This window comes from Camelus bactrianus, chromosome 7 (assembly GCF_048773025.1).
Source record: "Camelus bactrianus isolate YW-2024 breed Bactrian camel chromosome 7, ASM4877302v1, whole genome shotgun sequence".
Lineage (NCBI taxonomy): Eukaryota > Metazoa > Chordata > Mammalia > Artiodactyla > Camelidae > Camelus > Camelus bactrianus.
In genome coordinates this window covers 75164916-75188000 of record NC_133545.1, presented here as the reverse complement: position 1 = coordinate 75188000, position 23085 = coordinate 75164916, and the positions used below count along the sequence as shown (strand labels likewise).

Here is a 23085-nt window from a genome sequence, read left to right as displayed (position 1 = left end):
AATTTCTAATTGCAAAGCTAGAATTTTTTCCCAAGATGTTTTGGTTGACATATCTGTTTTTGATGTAAATTATCCCTCCCTCTCCTGCTGCCTAACCTTCAGACTAATTCCTTCTATTATATGGGGTGTTACATTCTATTCTACTTTGCATTTTAGGCAAGTTTGAATTGTAAAATCAGTATTTAGAAAATGAGTTATTCTTATTTGGTAGCTTCCTACTGAAGTTTTGTCTTTCCACCTGACACTGAGTCACAGAACACTAATGGCCAATGTCTTTTTCTGAGTGAGAGCACTGGAGCTCCTCATGGTCCTCTTCATTTCCTTGAGATGCGTTATGGGTTGACTTATGTCTCCCCAAAAAGGCCATGTTGAAGTCCTAACCCCCAGTACTTCAGAAGATGACCTTATTTGGAAGTAAGATCACTGCACACAGAATTAATTATGTGAAGATGAGGTCATACTGGAGTAGGGGGTGAGCTCCTAATCCAATATGACTGGTGTTCTTATAAGAAGACACAGAGACACAGGGAGAGTGCCTATGAAGGCGGAGAATTGGAATGATGTACCTATAAGCCAAGGAATGCCTGGACCCACTGGAAGCTAGGAAAGAGGCATGAACAGACTCTTCCTGACAGTCCTCAGAAAGAACCAATCTGCTAACGCCCTGATTTTGGACTTCTCACCTCCAGAAGTGAGACAATAAATCCCTGTTATTTTAAGCCTCCTGGCTTGTGATACTTTGTTACAGCAGCCCTGGCACGCTAACATGAGGCGTAAAGCAATGAATTCAAATCCTTCTCCTCACTCTAGAATTCCAACCCTTCTCATGCCTTGCCTGCTCTCTTGCACTAATTTTCCAGGCACTGTCCTTGATGCTCTTTGGTTTGTACCCATCCATTTTATACACCACTACTATTTTAATATTTCCTTCTATATATACAGAATTCCAGTGGTCACTCCCCCTTGTGCCTGCAGAGGTACATATTCCTGAGTGAGGCATTTGAGGACCTTCCTTTCTGGACTCAGTTGCCTTTCCAGCCCTTTCCCCCACTCTGTCTGATGTGCACATCACTGTATGCCAGCCACTCCCACTTCTCGTTAGTTCTCTCAGTGTGACCAGGACTTTTCCACTTCGAGCGTGCTGTTCCTTTCCCAACAACCCCACCTCCCACCCCTAGAGAATGTTACTCCTCTTCCAAAATTAATCTCAAAGGCTGCTGTAATAGTTTATTGATTCTGTCCTCAAAGGGTGCATTTGCTATCTCTCTCGGCTCACAAAATAATGTAGACTTTTTTTTTTTAACAATACTTATAGTAGTTTGCTTTGCATTATCATTATCTGTGCATGAGTCTTCCATTGTATTAAGCCCTCAAGGAATCTTTAACCTTTATTGGCAGAGATCTGGCATCCTCAGGGTAGATAATTCTATAGCACACCAACCAGAAACACATTCTGCTGATTTCAGGTGTCTGCTCTGCTCCTCCCGACACGTTCTCCCCCATTCGCTTGAAGAATACAGCAGTGGGCTCCAATCAAAGCCTTTTCTGCTCTTATTCACATCACTGTATCTCCTTACCGACCACAGGAGGATAAGCTGAGAATCTGATGGTTCCCTCATATTAGAAAGTCACAAGGGAGACAACATTTTTAACACTAAATCTCTTAATTTCCTCCCTGACCTAGTGAAGTCGCTAAGCCAAATGTAGCAAAGCTGTTTAAAATTGGATTCCTCTATTAGTAAAATTTTTGAACATGCATATATAATTAGGTATTTGCCTATTAGTTTACTTTTAATTTATAAATTCTATACATTTACTCCTGTACTTACCTACTTCTCATATTATAGAACATACACATTTGACATTAAAATGTAAAAGTTCTAATATTTTCTCCTCAACTATAAATAGAGGTATATAAATGAATTATTTAAAAAATATTTTGGTGATTGCCTTTTCAGTGAGAAACTGTAGATAAATAATTCCTAATCTAAAATTAAATTTGTTTCTCTCAAAGAATATAAGCTGGAAATGATGTAAACTTTAACAGTAATATAAGATGCAATATATGATTATAAATTCACATTAAAGATAATATACTTTACATACAGCCTAAAAGAAGCCCTACAATAGAAACATAATCATTCAAATCGATGCTTGGAATGATAGAATTTGAATGCAAAAGAAAAAACTTCTGAGCCTTCAAATAGCCATGACTTACTATAAATAAAAACTAAAACTATAGAGAAGAAAAAATTTAAATCTATCTTTAACAAATAACTTGTCTTATTGAGAACCTTTTTTGTGATCATTCAAATGAGTTTATATTCAAATAACTCCAGTATCATTTTTTTTAGTCAAACCAATATACTCTACTTAAATTCAAGTTATTAGATTATAATAATTTTATAATAGCTGTATTTTATCTATTTCCCTTTTCCTAATCTATTTTAAATATGAAGAGAATTTAAGAATTTCTAAGACTACTTTGTAATCATTTAGCCTCAAGGAATAAGAAGCACTCATTTTTCTGATCTAATATTCAAATTATTGCCTCAGTAGAGTGAATTTTAATAAAATTTAAATGAAAGTAATATACATCATATTTGAAAAAAATTTTCCTGAGATTTATCTTTAAAAATATATTGTTCTTTCTTTTATCTAATTCATAATCAAATGAACTAAAAATGTGATGAAATATATTTCATCATCAAAATTCATTCATTAAGTGTCAATGCTTTCTTACAGTACATAAACTGCCGCTATGATGTAGACAGATAAAGTACTTTCAATAATTATACTATACATGTTTAAGCTGTAATTTTTTCATATTATGTGATTTACTGTTCTTTAGCAATTTATCCTATAAGAAAACAAAGACGGAAATTATTGAGTGAAGTGCCTTTACCAGAATAATATTAGGGTCATGGGTAGAAATTTAGGGCTCTAAAAAGACATTTTAATGATGTAGAAGCAACTAATGTTTATATAGTATTTATTATGTGCTAGGCTTACACTTACATACATTAACAATGTAACCCAGTAATATTGTTTGTTTTCTGTATTTCACATATGAGGAAACTGAGGCACAGAGGGTTTACATGCAATTTACTAAAGACATAGCTAATATATGGCAAAACTGGGATGTGAACCTAGGCAACTTGGCTCTAGAATCTTTACTCTTGAGTACTCCCATGCAGCTTATGCTCAGCTCAGTTTTCCTTTGACTACTGTAAAATAAGCAGATTGTTCTTCTTTTTGACAGTAGGAAATATAGAGAAGAAGAAAGCAGACTTATAAGTCTATTCATTAATTTAGCAAATAGATATTGAGTGATGCTGTGCAAAATCAATGTAAGACCAAATCACTTCTCTCAAGAAACTTAGGATCTAATAAAAGACAGAGCATCAGACAAAGTGTGATAATAGTTGCATTAAAAGGACATATTAATAAGGAAAATTCAGTTTTGCTGTGGTAACAAATTAACCCCCATGTTGCAGCTTAACTCAATAGTCTGATAGGAGTCAAAGACTCTTCAGGGCTATTGTCCTCTATATGGGTACTCAGCAGTCTGAGGTATTTCTATATTGTGGCTGTACTGTCACAGTGTGTGACTTCCATTGCCATCAAGGCAAAGGAATAAAGGAACCTAGAGGACTCACATTCTCTATTCTGTGCTTCAAGTGAGAAATAGTATCCTTCATTTTGTTCATATCCCATTGTCAAAGTTATTCATATGGGCCCTTTGAATTACAAAGAGGCTAGAAAGCTTTTTGGAGTATATGGCTGTCTGGTGAGCAATAAATGCCCTGACCAAGAGGTTTGTACAGTTAATTGGAGCAGAAGAGAGTTGGACAAGAGTTAGTTAGGATTCTATGGGAAGTTGACTAGAAAGTAGCAGAAAAAATCATGAAGTCATGGTAGAGGCTGGTGAGCGTAATGAAGAAACACAAAACATAAGGTTCTGGGCATCCTGTAGGAAAAAGCTGTAGGCAGAGTCTCTCCAGTACCACGGAGAGCTCCTGTCATTTAAATTAGTGTGATACCATATGATGTTAATTGCAATGCCTTTTCTCAGCAATAATTCATTCCATAAACATTTATTGTGTGCCTATCATAAATTTTTGTAGGTAAAAAATTCATAACATGTAACTAACAGTCTAGTGGGGAAGACAGATAACTCTTTGTAATGCAATGAGTAATTCAATAACAGAACTGTTCTCTGGGTATTATGAGAACATGGAAATATTCCTAACATTAACCTCAGATACAGGAAGGAGTTGTACAGGAAAATTTTGTGGAGGAGATGATTTATGATAGTATGCACATTAAGTGACAAGTAATGGTTTAGCCAAGCCAGAGGAAGAAAGGACACTTTAGGTCAAGGGTCAGCGAACTTTCTATAAATGGCAGAATAGTAAGCATTTTAGGCTTTTCAGGTCATAATGATAGGTCTCTTTTGCATTTTTCATTTTTAAAAAGCTTTTAAAGATGTAAAACTATTCTTAGTTCAGTGGTTGTGCAAAACCAGGCCATGGTCCAGGTTTGACCCATAGGTCATTTAGTTTGCTGACCCTTGGTCGAGGCAGAAGGAACAGGAGCAAAGCTAGAGATGTGTACATACAACTGATTACAGTTTGGTCTTGATAGAGTATGAAGTTTGAATAAGGGTCATGATAACTGAACTGAAATAGATGGATGGGGGCAGAATATCATGTTAGGGAACTTAAGTCTAATTCTGTTAAGTTTAGATTGCACTGAAGGATTTAAATCAGTGGAATGAAAAAATCAGATTTGCATTTTAGAAAGGTACCTGTCTTGAGAATTAACCTGAGGAGGCAAAACTTGATGCAAAGAGACCAATTAGGGAGCTATTGGCACTGGTCAAAAAAGAGATAATGAAAGCCTGAAATAAAGCCATAGTGAGATGTGTAGGCAAGAGGGGACACAGTTGAAAAAAAAATTTTGAGGTAACTTCAGAAGGACTTGATGATTGATTAACTGGAGTGACTCCAAGACTAGGTAGATAGTGTTCTTTAACTGAGATAATAAATGTTATGCTGACTCATTGATGTTCCTCCTTTAGAAGGATCTCTGATTGTCATTTATTCCAGATTTACACCATCTGGAGTCAGAAACCAGAGGCACATCTTCTGTCCTGACATGACTTTTTGGGAAATCTATGAGGCTGTGCAGGAAGGGTATGGGTGGCCTTTGCTCCTGTCCATCAGATAGATTGACTGGTATAAGCAATACCTTTCCTTTAGCAGAATGCCCATTCAAGGTAAGGGATAAGGAATTCAATGTATAGGTTCATGGAAATAGTCCTAAATGCTGTGGTCTTTTAAGGCTATCAGTTATTTTAGCTATTTTTGGATCAAGAAATCCAGAACTGATAGTCTGAAATCACCCTTTAAAGTAAACATAAGCCACCTATGATTGCCCAATGTTTTGATATAGTTTCCCATATTGCAAGTGGCACCATCCCAAAATAGAATTTCCATACTTCCTTCCTAGGGTAAAGGCATGTAACTTAGTTTCCACCTCCTAAACCAACCCTCATGAGACTTGGCTACAGAAGAATGCAGTATAAAGTGGGGACTGAGTGTGGGAAAATCCAGATTCAGTCAAGTGCAGTAGTGAAAAATCCTTATATTTTGGAATAGCTGAGGTAGAAGTTCCGTTATTTCAGTCCAATTATCATTGATGTCAAGGAGTCGGAGCAGTTATAATGTTGGACCAGTCTCATGGCAAGGTGAATATCACTTCTTGCTGTGTAGCATCCAAGTTTATTTCTATTTACCTCCCAGAGAAACTGCCTGATATCTCTAAACATTCCTTTCATTGGCTAGATTGTATTCTGTGGTTTGCAGCTGGGAATATCAATAGCTATACCCAGGGCTTCGATTATATACTATATTTTATATAAAATTTCATGGGATAGGGATAGATAGGGGTCAATGCCTAAAAAGGCTTTTTAGAGGAATGGTAATGGGAAAAAAAAGGTTGAGAAACATTCTTACAGATTAAATGGGCAACAGGATTAATTCAAAAATATGCAGTGACAGTATGGGCTGTGATGGTCAAGATAAGGGAGAAGGGAGGAGGATTCACTGTTCTTTTAAGATGTTGGCATTTGAAGCTTGAAGACTATGGGATCATTCATTTAAACACTGATGAAATATTAGATAAAGCAGTTTGACCTGGAGCTCTGTCTATATGGCTGCAGTCACTAGTTATTTAGAGATAGCCTTGCTAGAGACAATTCTTTGAGATCAGCCAATCTGGAGGTACAGTTAAGATAATCAGATCCTGTTTTTACATGCAGAGGCTTTCTGGGGTTAGTCAGGGGTTCCCATGACCCTTCTTTGTAGCTTGACCTGAGCTTCATGCTCGGCCTGGGTGATCTGCAGCTCATTAACTTACTTAAACAGGAGTTTTGTTTGAGTATAGTAGATACAGAGGGCTGAGATCTAGTCCTAAATCTGCAAATAAAATTTCAGCATTTAATGGACACTCCCATAGCCAATTAACATGCAATTTCACATTTACTTTTCACAAAGTGAGTTATTACTTAATCATTTTCACAGTTCTGTTAAGTAGATCTTATTATCTAAATATTAAATAATAGTGATCATAAGATGTAGAGAGTTTAAGTAACCTTGCTCAGTATCGCACTACCAAAAAGTGGCAGGGCTGGATCTCAAGTGACTAGTGGTCCCTCTAGGGACTAGGAAGTGTACAGTTTATTAACCTCTTTATGCTTTACTTTCCTTATCTATAGAATGGGAATAATCTAACACTTCTTAGGGTTTTTAATGAATAAATGAGTCAATCTTTGTAAAACACTCAGAAGTTTGCCTACATCATTAAATATTCAGAAAATGTTAGCTGTTATTCTGTCCAGGGTCTTTTCTTCTTTTTTAAGCTAGGATAAGCAGAGGTCTGAACCAGGATGCTGAATAGTAATTCTGGTATTGTGTTCAACTTCTTAGGTAGGTCAACTGAGCAATTCTTTGCCAATGAGGAAAGAGGAGCAGTAGGCTTGAGAATACTGGAGGTGGCTTTTAGGGTCTGAAGTTATTCCAGCAAGGCAACAGTCTGTAGTTTTGTTTTTTCTTATTTTTTCTTGTTTCTCTGTTTGTTTGTTTGTTTATTGTGGTAAAGATGCAACGTAAGACCTACTCTCAACAAATTTTTAAGTGCACAATATAGACTGCTAACGAAAGCACAGTGTTGTACAGCAGAACTCTAGAACTTACTCATCTTGCATAACTGAAACTTTGTATCTATTGAACAGCAACTCCTACAACTCACTAGCATTAAAGCAAATAACCTGTTTTTAAAATCAGCAAAAGAATAGATATTTCTCCAGAGAAGAGGTACAAATGATCAATAGGTATATGAAAAGATACTCTACATCACTAATCATCAGGGAAATGCAAATAAAAACTGCAGTGAGATATCATCTCACGCCTGTTAGGGTAGCTGTTATATAAAAAAAATTGGATGTCTTATGCACGTGGTGGGAGTATAAAAGGGTGTGATCACTATGGGAAACAATAGAGAGGTTCTTTAAAAATTATAAATAGAACTAACATATGATCCAGCAATCCCACTGATGGGTATACATCCAAAAGAATTGAAATCAGGATCTTGAAGAAATATTTGCACTCCCATATTTGTTGCAGCATTACTCACAATAGCCAAGGTATAGAAACAAGCTAAAAATCCATCAATGGACATCAAGGATTGATGGGTAAAGAAAATATGACATATACATACAATGGAGTATTATTCAGCCTTAAAAAGAAGGAAGTCCTGCCATCTGTGACAGCATAGATAAACCTGTAGGACATTATGCTCAGTGATATAAACCAGTCACAGAAGGACAAATGCTTCATAATTCTGTTTATATGAGGTATCTAAAACAGTCAAGCCCATGGAAGCAGAGAATAGACTGGTGATTGCCAGGGGCTGGGAGAGAGGAGAATGGAGTTTTTCAAAGGGTATAAAGTTTCAGTTACGCATGTTTTGTTTTTTAAGGAAAGCCTTGCCAAGGCCCTTTTAAGCCTCATACGTTGGGGCTTGGGTTTGTATGTCTGAGGCCTCTTTCTCTGGGTTTTTCTGGCCTGCATTTGTGTAAAATCTGACTTTTAGACCAGGAGTTATGCTGTGAATCCAACACACACCAGGCACCAGGTGGTGAGGCAGGAATACAGTTCTGGACGGGTAGCCAGCATGGTGCACTGAGGTTGGAAAGGCTGGGGCAGACAACATGTAGCAATTATCTACCACCAAACAACTTCTAAGGGGGGAGGCAAAATACTTAGGAGTATTCCTTCCTAAGTAGGAAAGGCAGCAGAGACATACTTTGAAACAGTGGCTTAGAGAGATTCAGTTAAAGGCAGTGCAGACTTTACAGAGCTTTTTGGAAAGGACGCTGCTCTGTCAGACTCAGTGGCCACATAGACCTAAGTGTAACTGGATGGCTTTGCTCCTTAGGGGAGCATTTCTGACCTAAAGTTGTCCCACTCATATCTGTACCAGGGATGTGTCTGCCAAGAGGACAAAGATTATCCAATAAGTGATGAGAAATTAAGGTCTTTGGCAGGGACGGGGGAAGATAGGAATCATTTGAGTTTGTGCCTGGATGAGGGGCCCTTCTGGCTCACTCTCAAATAGCTTGCATTTCATCGCAGGATTTGGGCAGGATTTCTATTGGATCAGCATAGGGGTCTGTCCCAGAATTGAGGTACTGCCACTTAAGGGCACAGGGAGGGAGGAAGCCAGTGGACAGTGTAAGATAAAAAATGGACCTGCCATTCACTAGCTCTGTTGTCAACACTTGTTTAAGTGTTGGCAAGTCACTTAAATCCACTAGTTCTTGATAATTCTCCCTTATCTCCAAAGTGGGAGTGATAATAACAGCTAACAAATACAGTGCTAACTATGCGCCATATACGCATTTAACCTTCAGAGCCACTCTATTATCATCTCCGTTTTCCTGGGGAGGGAAGTGAGGAACAGAGTATGTGAGTAACCTGCCTAAGATTCCACAGTTCCTTGGTAGTGGAGCAAAGATCTGATCCCAGGCAGACTGCTGCATTCCAGGGTCTGTGCTCTCAACCTTTCTCCGCTACTGCCTCCTCGATTGTAGTAAGGTAATAATATGGGTAAAACACCTGGCACAGAGAGGGCATTTGATAAGCAGAAGTGCTGGGAGAAGGATGGAGTGGGAAGGGAGCCACAGGAATTCTCACCTCTGTAATGCAGTGAGTGAGGAAAGGGTGAAGTTGACTTAGAATAAGCTCTTTTTCTATAACCAACAGGAGATGTGGGACCCTCATGCATTTTCGAACATATGCCCATATATGTTCAATTCCGGAATGATTTTTAAAAGATTTTAGTACTTTTTTTGCTTCTAGACTTAAATCTGAAACCTAATGCCTTCAAATCAACGCTTTAAAAGTTTAGCATACCCAGTGCATACGTGTGAGTGTGGTTGCACGCAGTCTTCATTATCTTGAGAGCTGTTCTGTTCATATCCATTTTCATCAGGCCAGTACTTCACAGATAAGCTGCAATAAGGATGTTTTCAGGAAGCTCTGTGATTACTTTTCAGCATATAAAATCATGTTTAGCTTTGCTGAGATGTTTGCATACATTGACCTAGCAAAGAAGGCAAATAATAGACAAGTTGAATTCTGTAAGTAAACAGTTATTTGTATTTGAATCAGATGAAAAGATTAAAGAACAACAAAAAGGAACTACATATTTCATTTTCTCTCTTCACTCACAATATAACAGTAACTTTCCCTGGGATTTCAAAATGTAGAATAGATAAACAAGATTGTACTGTGTAGCACAGGGAAATATATACAGGATCTTGTGGTGGCTCACAGTGAAAGAGAATGTGACAACGAATGTATGTATGTTCATGTATAACTGAAAAATTGTGCTCTACACTGGAATTTGACACATTATAAATGACCATAACACAATAAAAAAAAAGTTTAAAAAGAACAAAAACAAAAAAAACCAAAAAAACCCCACTAACTTTCCAAACTACATTTTCAGAACAGTCTACTTTCTATTAACTAATGTAAACCTTTAGATATCCCTTTTACATGAAGAGCAAATGATGAATATAAAAGGAACCAGAAATTATTGTAAATATTTGTCTTTTCTCACACTTTTTATATAGACGTACGTCAACAAACTTACTAAACTTCCTGGCAGAATATTCTATCATACTTTCTGAAAGTGTCTGAAATAATAAAGTAATATTTATTTTAAGGTTTTATCATTTTTATATATGAAGGTTAATGTTTTTCATGAACGAAAATCTATAATCTTAATGTACTTTCTCTTGGTTTGCTGATATCCCATCCACAGAAGCCTTAGTTCTTGAATCCCATGAAAAATAAACCAGGACATGTTTCTGCCCACTTTAACCATGGGCAAATTACAAACTGAACAGATTTGAGTAATCCATGTCTTTAATCTACAAAATATAGAATAAACCCAGCACAAATGTGTAATTTTCCCACTGCTTTGGTTATATTTGGTAATAAAATCTTCGGGGTGTTTCTTGGAAGTGAATAGCCAACATTTTTATGAGAATAGGTGCATTTTATTTTCAAGATGGGGGAATCATAGAAATTCTAGTTAAAGTTCTGAAGACCCAAGGTATGCACATTAAAAGCATAGAAAAGTATTCCAGAGGGGAATTGAGTTCATACAAGGTTTAGTCACAAACCGAAAATAACTGAAGACTTGTCAAGGAAAATGACATCCCGCAAGGCACAGAAATGTGCATCACTGTCTTAAAAGGGATCATGGAAGCAACTTCAGAACAGTCAGAGACATGAGGAGCCCGAGCTTGCAGAAGTCTAATCTGGATAAAGGAAGCTCTGATATAGATTCCTATCCTTTAACCACAGCTTTGCTTAAGAAGACATATGTTTTTTAACTAGATATTCAATGGTTTGATGAACTTGATGAATTTAAAACACCCATACTTTGTCAAAGGAATAGTCATCTTAAAGAGTTATTGTGATTATTTCTTGATACAGAAATTACAGCTAGATTGTAAATATTCCTATTCATACCTATTTTTCAAGTATGTGTACAGAATATTCAAAAGGAAAACGTGTCTATAACATAGGTGCTTTAAAATCCATCAAGAGAGTTATCAATCTCATAGAACTTCAGTCTGAAGGATATATACTTTACTTTTTAATCCAAAGTTAGGTCAGGAGAGCCGTACTTCATAAAGTGCTTTCTTTCTCTCATCATCCAATTCTCCTGGAAGAGAATATTCTTCCTTCTCTAGGGAAGAAATTCCACACGAAAATCTTTTAATATGAAGGTTTACACCTAGCCACAACAATGAATATAAAATCTTTATTATAACTACACTACACAATACATATTTTATATGTATATATCTCCTTAAGACACACATTATAACTAAATTCTTTTATTATAGATCTGATTTTCCCCTTTTCAGTACTGTTAAAACTCAATATGTATCCTGTTATCCAGCATGCAGAAGGGGAAGGCACTATCATAAATTTAAATTCATTATCAAATTCAAATGAAAGTTATCCAAGAATAGGTTTCCAAATCACATATGTTAATAAGATGGTATACATCTTTCATGACACAAAAGCCATTAGGGAGATCACTGTGGCGGATGCAGTAAATTGGGTTTCACAGCACACGGGAAGCTGATGTTGACTGCTCTCCGTCTCCTAGTTCTATTTTCTGTGTGTACCTCTGCTCATTATGTCTGCCTGTGTGCTGTCCTCCCATCTTTCTTCTGCTCGTTGAAACGGTACTGGGAGGGCTGAGGAACCGAACGGAGTCCTAGTGATCATGGACCAGCAGTTCATAGATGCTGGAACCGAAGCTTGGGAGGGAGCACCCTGATCAATGTCTTGCAGCAGGTGTGACAGAGCAGGCAGTACCATCTCTTGCTGGTACTCTGCTGCCTCATGTACATAAAAACAAATATGGGAGAACTTAGCTTCTTCTTCAAAACTCAGTTCCAGTCTCCATCTTCAGTAGAGCCATTTCTGCTGTGCAGCAAGGGCACCGGTTTGAATCCAGGCGATACTGCCCACCTGCTGTGTAACTGTAAGCAAGTGTTTATCTCCATTATCTTCGTGTCCTAAGGGTAAAATGCAGGAAATAACAGCTCCCACCTCATAGGATTGTTAAGAGCCTTAAACAAGTTCATCTTCGTGAAGCTCTTAGAATAGTGTCAGGACATAGTAAGTGCTCAGGAAGCATTAGTTGTCATTATTATAATTGTCCACATTAATTTCTCCTCTCCTCTTTTGTATTTTTCAAAACACCACCCAGTTAGCATTTATTCCCTAGCTGTCTTGTTTAGAATGTTGACTTATTCCGATTTTCTCTTCCCAACTGAAGTCATTTCGGGGCCGGGACTACGTCCTATGTTTCTCCTGTGTGCCTCCACAGGGCCTAACACCATGTTTGAATCAAAGTAGGGATTCCGTGCATACTGTTTTCTCTGCTGGTTGATACTAAATACATTTATAATAGTTGTAACTCTGGCCAATTTTTAGATGTTCTCAAAGAAAATGCCGATTAAAACGTGTTAGCAGTACAGTATAGCAGTGCTCTGTGTTAAAAAAGCAAACACCACTCACACTCGTTGTGTTTGAAGGTACGTGGAAAGGTCCTCAGAATACCTGTTTGAAGTGGAGTAGTGGGTAAGAGGGTGGGATATTTGCGTTACCACCAGGGCCAGTATATAAGATGCTGCTAGTAGAGACTTAGAAACTGTGTCTTGGTACTGCAGTGATACTACTCCAAACCCTGAATTCTGAACATCATTGTACTAGTCTACATTTTTTAATACATATTCTCTGCAATGCATTATAATTGCTTGGTGAGCTTTTCAAACTCCCAGTACCCAGGCATGGTTACCACAAACCAGTGAAGTCAGAATGTCTGGGAACCAGTAATTTATTCAGTCTCTTCAGGTGATGCTGCTTATAGCCAAGTGGGAGAGCTGCCGTGCCAGACTGTTGGGCTGCAAGACTGTTATTCCGTGGCATGCTTACCCAGGGTGGGGCGTGAGATGATTGCAACTCTATAGCTACCCTATAAAATTCTGTCCAGTAATATGCAGCCTAGACATTGACTCACTTTCTAAGAGGAGTTTTGAGGAGTGAGGAGATATTTGAACAGGAATCCTATTACCAAGGCTCTGAAACCCTGAAACCTTGTTTTGTTTGACTCATTTCCATTCCCACATGGTTGTGGCTGGGTCTTTTGCTTTCCTTTTTGACCAGGCCGACTCCTACAGATGTGTCATTTTCCACACACTGAGTCCCTGCTTTATGCCGGACCAGAGGGGAGTGGCAGTTCCTGAGTCATGGCTTCTGAGTCTCCATCAGCACTCCGTGATTTCCCTGTGGGTCTCTCATCCTCTCTAACCCTGTGGTCTCTCTGGCTTGATGACTTTCGTCTCAAGATGCAGCTTAACAAATATATATATAAACACACATATATATTATATATATACATACATATATATACACATACATATACATACACATACATATATATACACACATACATATACATATATAAACTGGAATGAGAAAAAAAGCATCGTTAGGATGTGTCAAAATATTGACTTGTTTTTCTGTTTCTTTGGCCAGGGTGACCTATTCTGAACAACTTTCTATTCTAGAAGATTTTATTTCACTAGTTAATGTAACATGTGTGTATAATTTCTATTGTCTTTTATTTTTATAGTTAAATTATTCATGCATTTATTCAGGAAATATTTCTTGAGTCTCTGTAATGTGCCAGACACTGTGAGAGTTTCTTGCAATATGAAGATTAAAGACCTGGTCCCTCATAGGCTCCTTGGGAAGATGGTCAAGGGCTATGGTGGAGCAGAGTATGAACTGCTGTGAGGACATGCAGGAAGGGCACCTGTCCCAACATGGGGGTACTGTACCAGACACTGTCATATTTATTGGGTCACCTCATTCTCACATTAACCTTAGGATGGTGTGGACATGGTATTTTCATTTTACAGACAAGAAAGCTGGATCTCAGAGAGAGCATGTCATTTGCTCAAGTTCACAAAGCCAGTAAATTCATTCTTTATTTAACTGCACACTCCTGGCAATGTTTTTTAATTAGTATTTTTACTAATAAACTTTATTTTTAAAGCAATCTTAAGTCACAGGAAAACTGAATGGAAAATCCAGAGATTTTCCATATGCTACTGTCCCCCCTGTCACAACCTCCCCAGCATCCCACATCACAAGTGATATATTTGTTACAACAGGAACCTACTCTGACATCATTACCACTCAAAGTACAGAGTTCACATTAGGGTTCATTCTTGGTGTTGTACGTTCTCTATGTTTTGACAAATACGTAACAATATGTATCCACCATTGTAACTTTATACAGAGTAGTTCCACTGGCCTAAAAAAATCCTCTGTGCTCTGCTGGTGCTTGTCTCCCTCCCTCCCTCCTAACCCATGGCAACCACTGTCTCCATAATTTTGCCTTTTCCAGAATGTCACAGAGTTAGAATCATATAGTATGTAGTTCTTTCAAATTGGCTTCTTTCATTTGGTAATATGCATGTATTTATTCATGTCTTTTCATGGATTAATAGCTCATTTCATTTAAGCTTTGAATAATATTCCATTGTTTGGATGTATCACAGTTTATTTATCCATTCATTTTCTAAAGCACATCCTGGCTTCTTCCAAGTTTTGACAATTATGAATAAAACGACTATATACATCTAAGTGCAGTACAGGTTTTTGTGTGGACATATATTTTGAACTTTGTTTTAATTTGCAATTCTATAATGATGTATGATGCTGAACATCTTTTTGTATGTTTCTTTTTCACCTGCATTATCTTTTTTAGTGAGGTATCTGTTCACATCTTTTGCCTCTTTTTAAAAATTGAGTTGTTCATTATCTTATTGTTGAGTTGCCTATTAATATTTTGTATCTGAAGTAAACCTAAGAGAATCACTTTATTAAAAAAAGAAAAAAAATCACCTCCTGATAGCTCAGCTGGGAGCTGACCTGGCACTCACGGCTCAGCCATGATACTCTCATGTTGAACATGAGCACTTTCACAGGTCATCCACATCAGACAAGGCTGCTCTGAGGCCATGATGGTTTGAGGCAAAAACAAGACTACTTTGTAATCATGCCTGAACACAGACAAGAGCAAGAACATGGTGCAAACCCCCAAAATGACCAACATCCCTCTCTCCATGCTAACGTGGCTGCTGCTTGTTTTAATTCCAGCTTCAGCCCTACTCCATTCCCCGTGTCTCATAGGTAACAAGTGTTAAGATACTCAGTGTTGAAATTGCTCCCACTTTCAGTTAGTACCGGCTCCAGAATCAAAACCACCTTCCCTGGAACCTCCCCACAAGACCGAGGGGGTTCCCGGGACACAAGACTTTCAGTACTAAAATCGGGAAATTCCTGGGCCGGCTTGACCACCCTACTGTCTACAATAACCTAACACAAGCCCTAATACTCTAACAAGCTCCTTCTCGCATCCTCTTACTGAGATACCTGCAAGTTCCCGGTAGTCTTTGGTCTCCCTTGCAGCAAACACTTCTAATAAATCCAGCGTTGTTATACTGCAGGTGTGTTCCTGGGGGTCTTCGGTGATGGGCAAAGACCAATCAACAAAATCAAAGTAAAGCACATACTATAGCAATGTATTTAGTAGACGCACCTTAACAATAATGTTGTAAGTGATTAATTTCCTTTTAACAATAGAAAGTGGAAAATTGCATAACTTACGGGGAAGCCAAACAGCACGATGAATCTTAACACAAGAAAAATGTCCAGAAGAGATTGCTATGCCATGACAAGACTTTGTTTTGTTGTTTTTATAACATTTTCCCTTCCTTTCTGTTTGTCAGGGATCATGTCTGACCACCAGTTTGGCAACCAGTTCATGTGCAGCGTGGTGGCCTCTCATGTGAGTCATCTGCCCACAACGAACCTCAGCTTCGTCTGGATTGCTCCACCTGCTGGCACAGGCTGCGTGAATTTCATGTAAGTACCCAAAGTGTTTCTGACTGGTGCAGAAGGCAAATACATTATTGAACCAAATTTGGATCTGCTCGCTTGCGCACAGTAAAGCCAATCTGTTGACACCAGGCTGCGGTGAAGGAAAGTGCAGCATGTATTACAGGGCGCCAGTCAAGGAGACCAGGAAGCTAGTTCTCAAAAGACCCGAACTCCCTGGTGGCTTTCAGGGAAAGGTTTTTAAAGACAGGGTGAGGAAGAGGGTTGTTGGATACATGATTAGCTTGTGGACATTCTTCTGTTTGGTTGGTGGTGAAGTAATCAGAAGTCAACATCATCAGCCTTCTGGTTCCCACTGGTTTGGGGTCAGCGAGCTTGTGGGCAGCATACATACAGTGAACTTCTTCCATCTGGTGGGGGTTTCAGTATCTGCAGAGCAGCTCAAAGGGTATGGCTCAGAATATTGTCTAATGTCCTTGAGGAGGAACTAAAGGTCCTTGACTTTGTTTAATGGCTAAACTATTATTATTTTGTCTTGCTTGACTGTTTTCCTTTGTTTCTGCATTTTCTCACTTCCCTGTTTAAATGTATTCTTTGGAACGCTGGGAAGGCCTAGGAGGCTAAAGTTTTTCTACAAATGAGAGGCAAGTATAGGACAGGGTGGTCTGTCCCGGGAAGGCCCCATAGGGTCCTTGTCCAGTACAAATAAACCTCTCATGTGGTTACGTATATAGTAACTATTTAAATGTATTATTTTAACAAGTTTAACCTTAATTAAAGCCACTAATTTTGGCATCAAAAAGAGGCCAAAACTGTATTTAAAAAAGTAATTTTAGTAGTTTATTTTTGCATATTTATTTATACCTCAGGAGATCTAAATTGAATTTAAGCCAACAAAGAAACACACTGAGATGGGTATGTGAAGAAATCAAGGTAATGGGAACATGATGTTCAGAAAATAAGATGAAAATAGGTACAAAAAATGCTGTGAGGCTCCATCCATGGTTTAGAAGAAGACCACAAATTCAGCCTTCAGCTTTCTAGTCATTGGTGCCAAGAGGAAAATGTGATCAGTTAGCTCACGCATGGTGGTAAGAAGTCAGGACGCTGTAGAAACTTCAGGAATCTCTCCTGTGCTTTCATTGGGAGGAAACAGGGAAATGCAGTGTGAGCAGTGTCCCAACAGCATCCTTAGATAAACCCTGCACTGTGATCCAAAGGCTGTGGCTGTGACATCTCTCAGTATAGACTATTCCCCGAGCCCTGCCCCATAGTCACCATTCTTCATCCTTCTCAGTCATCTCTTTTTCCCTCCATTGCATTTTTTCACTTCTAACGTATAATATACTTCGTTTAATGATGTATGTTATTTGTTGTCTGACTGTTCCTGATGAAATGCTAATTTCTTGAAGGCAAGAATGCTTTTCTATTTTTGTTTACAGATTCACCCCAGCTGTCTAGTACAGTCCCTGCACACACAGGACACAGCCACTAAATATTTGTTGAATGGATGAGTAGGCCAATGGGATAAGATCAAAGGCAGTTCAGAAACAGCTCTTCTATGGACAGTCAGGCGAAACGGAGCTGGAAATCATCTTGAATGGGGTTCTATTTCAACCTTCTGCCCAGACAACAAAAATCCCATAAAACCTGCATACTCCAAAATTTACCACTACCTTTCCTTTGCCCTTAATAATACACAGTTCAGTGTCAGGGGTCTGTACACATCACTGATTGCATGCTCTTTCTGCCTATCCTCTGGGTTACTCAGGCTGCACACATCAGACTCATCATATCGCCCAGCTGGTTGACATTTAGTCTCATCATTTTCTCCCTCAGAAAGTGTTTTGCGCTTGAACCCTTTTCTTCCAGCACCTCTTGCTAAGATGACTGCATTAGCTTCCTACCTGGTCTGTTCACCTGCAGCCTATTTCTGCTCCAGTCCATTCTGCATGATGTTGTCCTGTTAATCTTCCTAAGGCACAAGTTTGATCACTCGGAACTTGGATACCCTAAAACTCCCTTCAAAAGTCCATCCCTTTGGCATGGGTTTGAAGGATCTTCCAAATCTTGCTGTTTATCATCTCCTTTCTTACCTCCCAAAGCCTGCATGTCTGATGGGCATAAATTAGCAGGACTTCCCACAATTCCCTAAACATTTCATGACTTTCTCTCTTTCTCCATGCTTTCCCCTTAGCCTAGAATGCTTTTTTCTTTCAAATCTAATAGTGAAATTCCTACTCGTTCTTCAAGCTGGCATTCTTAAAAAATCTTTTATAAAGCCAAGATATTAGCAGCAGAAGCGATGTGTGTGTTGTCACATTTTGCTTGTAACTCTATTATAATGCTGATTATATTTTACTGTATACTTATTTAAGTTAATTTCTTGTCTTGTCTTTTCCATTAGATTAGGTTAAACAGGGACTAATTCTTATTACTTCATGATTCCTCCACAGTTGGTTGAACAACTCATACACAGAAATCACAGAAAATGTGCTTTGAATTACAGTCGTCTCTCTGTCTCTCTGGTTGGAGGGGTGTGTGCATTCTAGTACCTTCCACAGACACTCAAGTCCCTTATATAAAACGTCATGGTACAGCTGGCCCTCAGCATCCACGGTTTCCCCATCCACAAATTCAACCCACAGTGGAAGCAAAATTCGCAGACATGGAGGGCCGACTGTATATGAGGTTCAGTGTTGTCTTTTTCTTTAGTTTAGTAGTAATTGCTGACTTTCTCTGTTGACATGCTTTATATTCCTCATGTTGGCACCTTGTTAGGATAATTTAAATTCTTGCCATGCGTAACTTCCTCATTTAAAACAAGAATTTTTTTTTTGAAAGAATGCAAAGTAAATCTATGCCAACAATATAGAACTGCCTGTTTACGAATAAAGATTTTAATTGAATCTGTCTTAAGATAATATTTGATGGCTTATGGCCTCACTGTTCCTGGGATATCAAATTGTATTCTCTTCTGAGAAGTAACTTAGGTATTTAAAGTCAGCCGCACACAAATGTTTTCTTAGCAGCTGGAAAAAAAATATACAGTGTGGTTAGAAGTAATTTTTACTGACTACAAAGAAGTTTACACACCCTCACTTGTATCAGTAAAATTTTGATGGTGCAATTTGCACTTTTTCACATTCTTAATAAATGATTAAGTCTCCGCTTATCTTAAGCCATGCCTATGTTGAATGGGACATCTAGTAGCTGCTTCCTGTGTTGGCAAAATGCTTTAGTTGATCTCTTTTCCTAACTGGTTTGTGAGAGAGTGCAGGGAAACTGAAGACTGAACATGGACCACTGAACAATTCATTTGAAATTCTCTGAACTAAAGTCTCGTAACATCTTACCTTTGTTCCTTACTAGAGTATGTATTATGTGCTGAGTAGAGCTATGTATGAATTAGTAGCTGTAATTAGCATGTGCCCGGCAATACTTGAAGAGAATTGCTAATGTTAAACACTCATTTTAAACATTGAACAAACATAAAATAACACAAAAACCTATGACGTTTGAACATAAATATAACTTGATTCTGTCTTTTTTGACTAACTTCAAAAATTAAAGTGTTCACTGAAGTTAGGGAGAATTTTTAGAAATTAAACGTCAGCCATACTTATATGCTTTTGTAATATATTTTGTATAATGTTTTCATATCATTAGTTAATTCATATCTCATTATTTAATTTTTCACATGTGTTTTATCTTTTTACTGGATTTTAAATCTCCCAAGGTCAGGGACTCTGTTAGGCATTTTTACATACTTAGTAGTTCCTAATACTGAACTATAGACAATGGAAGTTTCTCAATAAATATTTCTTAATAGTGAATAATGATATATTTTACTCATTCTAAAATACAGATTTTTTTTTTTACATTTTGAAATCTCTAAAGTTACATCTTTCATTTGATGGCATCTTATGATTATAAATTGCAGCATTTATTTTATTTCTTAATCTTATGATTGATGGTGTCTTGGATTTGAAGAACTCCAGCAACTAGTATTTCTCATTTACTGTGTATATGGTCCCTCTAGAGCTGGCGATTGAATCTACATTGCACCCAGTTCTGCAGCCTCATGTTAATACAACCAGTGTATGATCCAGACTCTGTGATTTTAAAACCCAGTTATCTATTTAAATCCTCTTTAAAAATCTCATAGTAAGAATTATGGAACCTTTGAGCTGAAATCCCGAACAATTATATAATGTGCTGTGGTACATTATATAATTGTTATATATTGGTTGTTATATATTGGTAAACCACTTAGCCCCAAAGTCATTTGGGCAGTGTTTTTACTGTCTTTCTCATTAAAAAATAATCAAATGAGAGGCACAAAGAAGAGGATGCCCTAGGATAAATTTGCTGGCTGTACTGGTACAAAAATATAAAGTGGATCAGTAAGTAAAATTATTTTGTCATTAGGTTTATGACACCAGTGATAACATTTACATTTTAGGTGATAATTTCATCCAGAGATCTACGTCGTATCCAGATCTTATGATAGTATAGTTTATCTTCACTTCTGTGTTCGATTTGTCTTTAGCGACTAGTAAGCCTCAAATTAAAAGAGGCACTTAATTACCCAGAGTTTTTTAATATAAATTTTAAAAAATTCCAAGGATGAGGAGGTAGGACAGAGAGAGGAGAGGGAAGAGGAGGAGAAAGAAGGGAAGGAGGAGGAGGGAGGGGTGTGAAAAGGTAGGGACAAGACAAGGGGAGGAGGGAAGAAAAGAAGGAAGGAAGGAAATCTCCAGGCCATCTAACCCTAAAAGTGAGTGAGAAATTACCAGGGAAAAAGGGGGTGTAAAATAACAACAGCAAAATTAATTAATAATATTTTGGAAAATTTACAATGTACCAGCCACTGTTCGAAGTGATTTTCATCTTTTAATCCATTTTATTCTTATAGGAGTTCTATGAAGTAGGTGCTGTTATTATCTCAGTTTACAGATGAGTAAATCCAAGTACAGAGATGTCATATAACTTGCCTAACATCACTCACCTGGTGATTGACACAGTCTGGATTCAGAGGTAGTCCAGTTACAAGCAGATGATTTTTGCCACTTCACTACATTTGCCTCCAAAATCATCACTTACCTATTTTATTATGATAAAATACACATGGTGTCGATACGATGAAAATTAAATAGTTTGTGACATAGTATTAGAATCTCTCAAGCTTTTTAAAGTGGCCAACATGTGTTTCCTATCCCTATTTTGAAATCTATCTCTATACTGTAATATTATCTAATTCACTCAGATATTATAAGGCACTGATTTAAACTCCTGAAATGTGGAGAACACGTTAGACTAATATGTCAAACATGGGTCTGACCTTGATATATATGAGGTAGGTTGGTTCTTTGGATGCTGGCTATGTCCCACCCCTTGTCACAAGGGGATTGCATATAGGGCGGGAGTATGTGAATTAAGGGCAAAACTGATCACCACTAGATTTACATTTAACTGCTTGGACAAAGATGCTAGCATAATATTAGAATTAAAATGGAACATAAAAGAAGATCAGATTTGTGCCTAGATTAATACTGATTGAACCTTAAGTGAACTCCCTCAAAACTGAGAACAGAATGAAGCGAATGGTGTTCTATTTAAGATACTGAAGCAGCAACAAAGAATTGAACTCAGGGAAGCAAAGATGTGCACAGGTGGACCACATTTAACCATTTGATATTTTAAAGGAAGATTCCCCTAGAGGGACCTTAAAAGTACACTAAACAAGAACACAAAAGAAGTAATTTTTAAAAATTGAAGACACTAGTAGTTTCTGAACACTGACCAGGGGCAAAGTAATACAGATGCAGAGATTTGAAATGCTGCCTTGAGTGTATCTCTGGTGCCTTTAATTTTTGATGAGAGCCGTTCTAGTCTGTCTGGAGGATTCCTCATGAAAGATAGTGTGGTTGCCCATTTATTCCAATCCATCAAAAGAAAACATGGGAGATGTTTGCCTTGTTACTTAAACATTTGAAAGAAGATCAGAAACTTCCCCATGGGTGCGTTTATGGGAAGTGCATTCATACCAGTAGATAAGGATACTAACAGTTGATCCATACAAATGTTATTTTACTTTTTAGGTTACATGGAGCTTACTGAAAAAATAAATTGCTTCTCATGTAAGGCTGAAATGATCGTAACCACACTGGTCGATAAAACCAGATGTGCTGTTTTCCACGGGAGGAATTTCATCTATCTCCTAAGTCACGTGTCTGTGGTTTTTTTCTCATGGTCCAGTTTTCTTTTTTCAAACAGACATTTCCCAACTTGAGACAATTATTTCAGTGATGCTCCAAAACATACCTTTAAATGACAAGATGAAAAAACAAAAATCTACCCTTAAAAGTGAATGGCTTGAAGCCTAACTGATAGTTCTCATTTCCCCATAGCCTCCTGTTTTTCATCAAAGTTAAACAGCCAATTAGGAGATAGTCTAAGATCCGGGGCTAATGTGTGTTCTTATTTATCAGCATTTTGGCAAATGAGGTCAAGATGCTTCCTGGGGATTTAATTTTTCATTTTAGGGGTGTGGTAAAATGCTGAGATAAAATATGTCTATTTATCACCAGGAAGGTGTGAAGATATTATTTTTGTTATATTAATTGTACAACATATTTTTTTTGAATTAACAGATATTCAACAGGCATTTTTTTACTCCATTCATTTTTTTCTTGTCCCCTTTCTCCCTTCCTGTGTCTCTTTCTCCTAAAAAGCCACAGTGTAAACAGCATGGGTTATATTAGGGCAACCTTCTGAAGTCTCACTTGACACGTTTCTTTGCATCAAAACCGTAAGACTTACATCAGAGAAGGAGAACTGCTTTATAGTGAGAAAGAGTGTCTATTTCAGTAATGAAATATTTTTAACTAGGGTCCAAAGATGGACTTCCATCTATGGAATTCTGTCCCACAGTAAATAGTTGTTAGTAAATTTTTTTAAGTCTCTGTTTTTTTTCTTTTTATATAGAAATAGTAGTTTTTCCTAATGT

The 23085-nt window shown here is 37.6% G+C and overlaps 1 protein-coding gene across 1 annotated transcript in view; it reads left to right on the top strand.

Annotated features, from left to right (window-relative positions):
* Nucleotides 1–23085, top strand: part of RELN (reelin) — a 444588-nt gene that overhangs the window by 117929 nt on the left and 303574 nt on the right. Inside the window, exon 3 of the mRNA XM_010946673.3 lies at nucleotides 15965–16100. Coding sequence (XP_010944975.2) covers nucleotides 15965–16100 — 136 coding nt within the window. The remainder of the gene's footprint in view (nucleotides 1–15964; nucleotides 16101–23085) is intronic.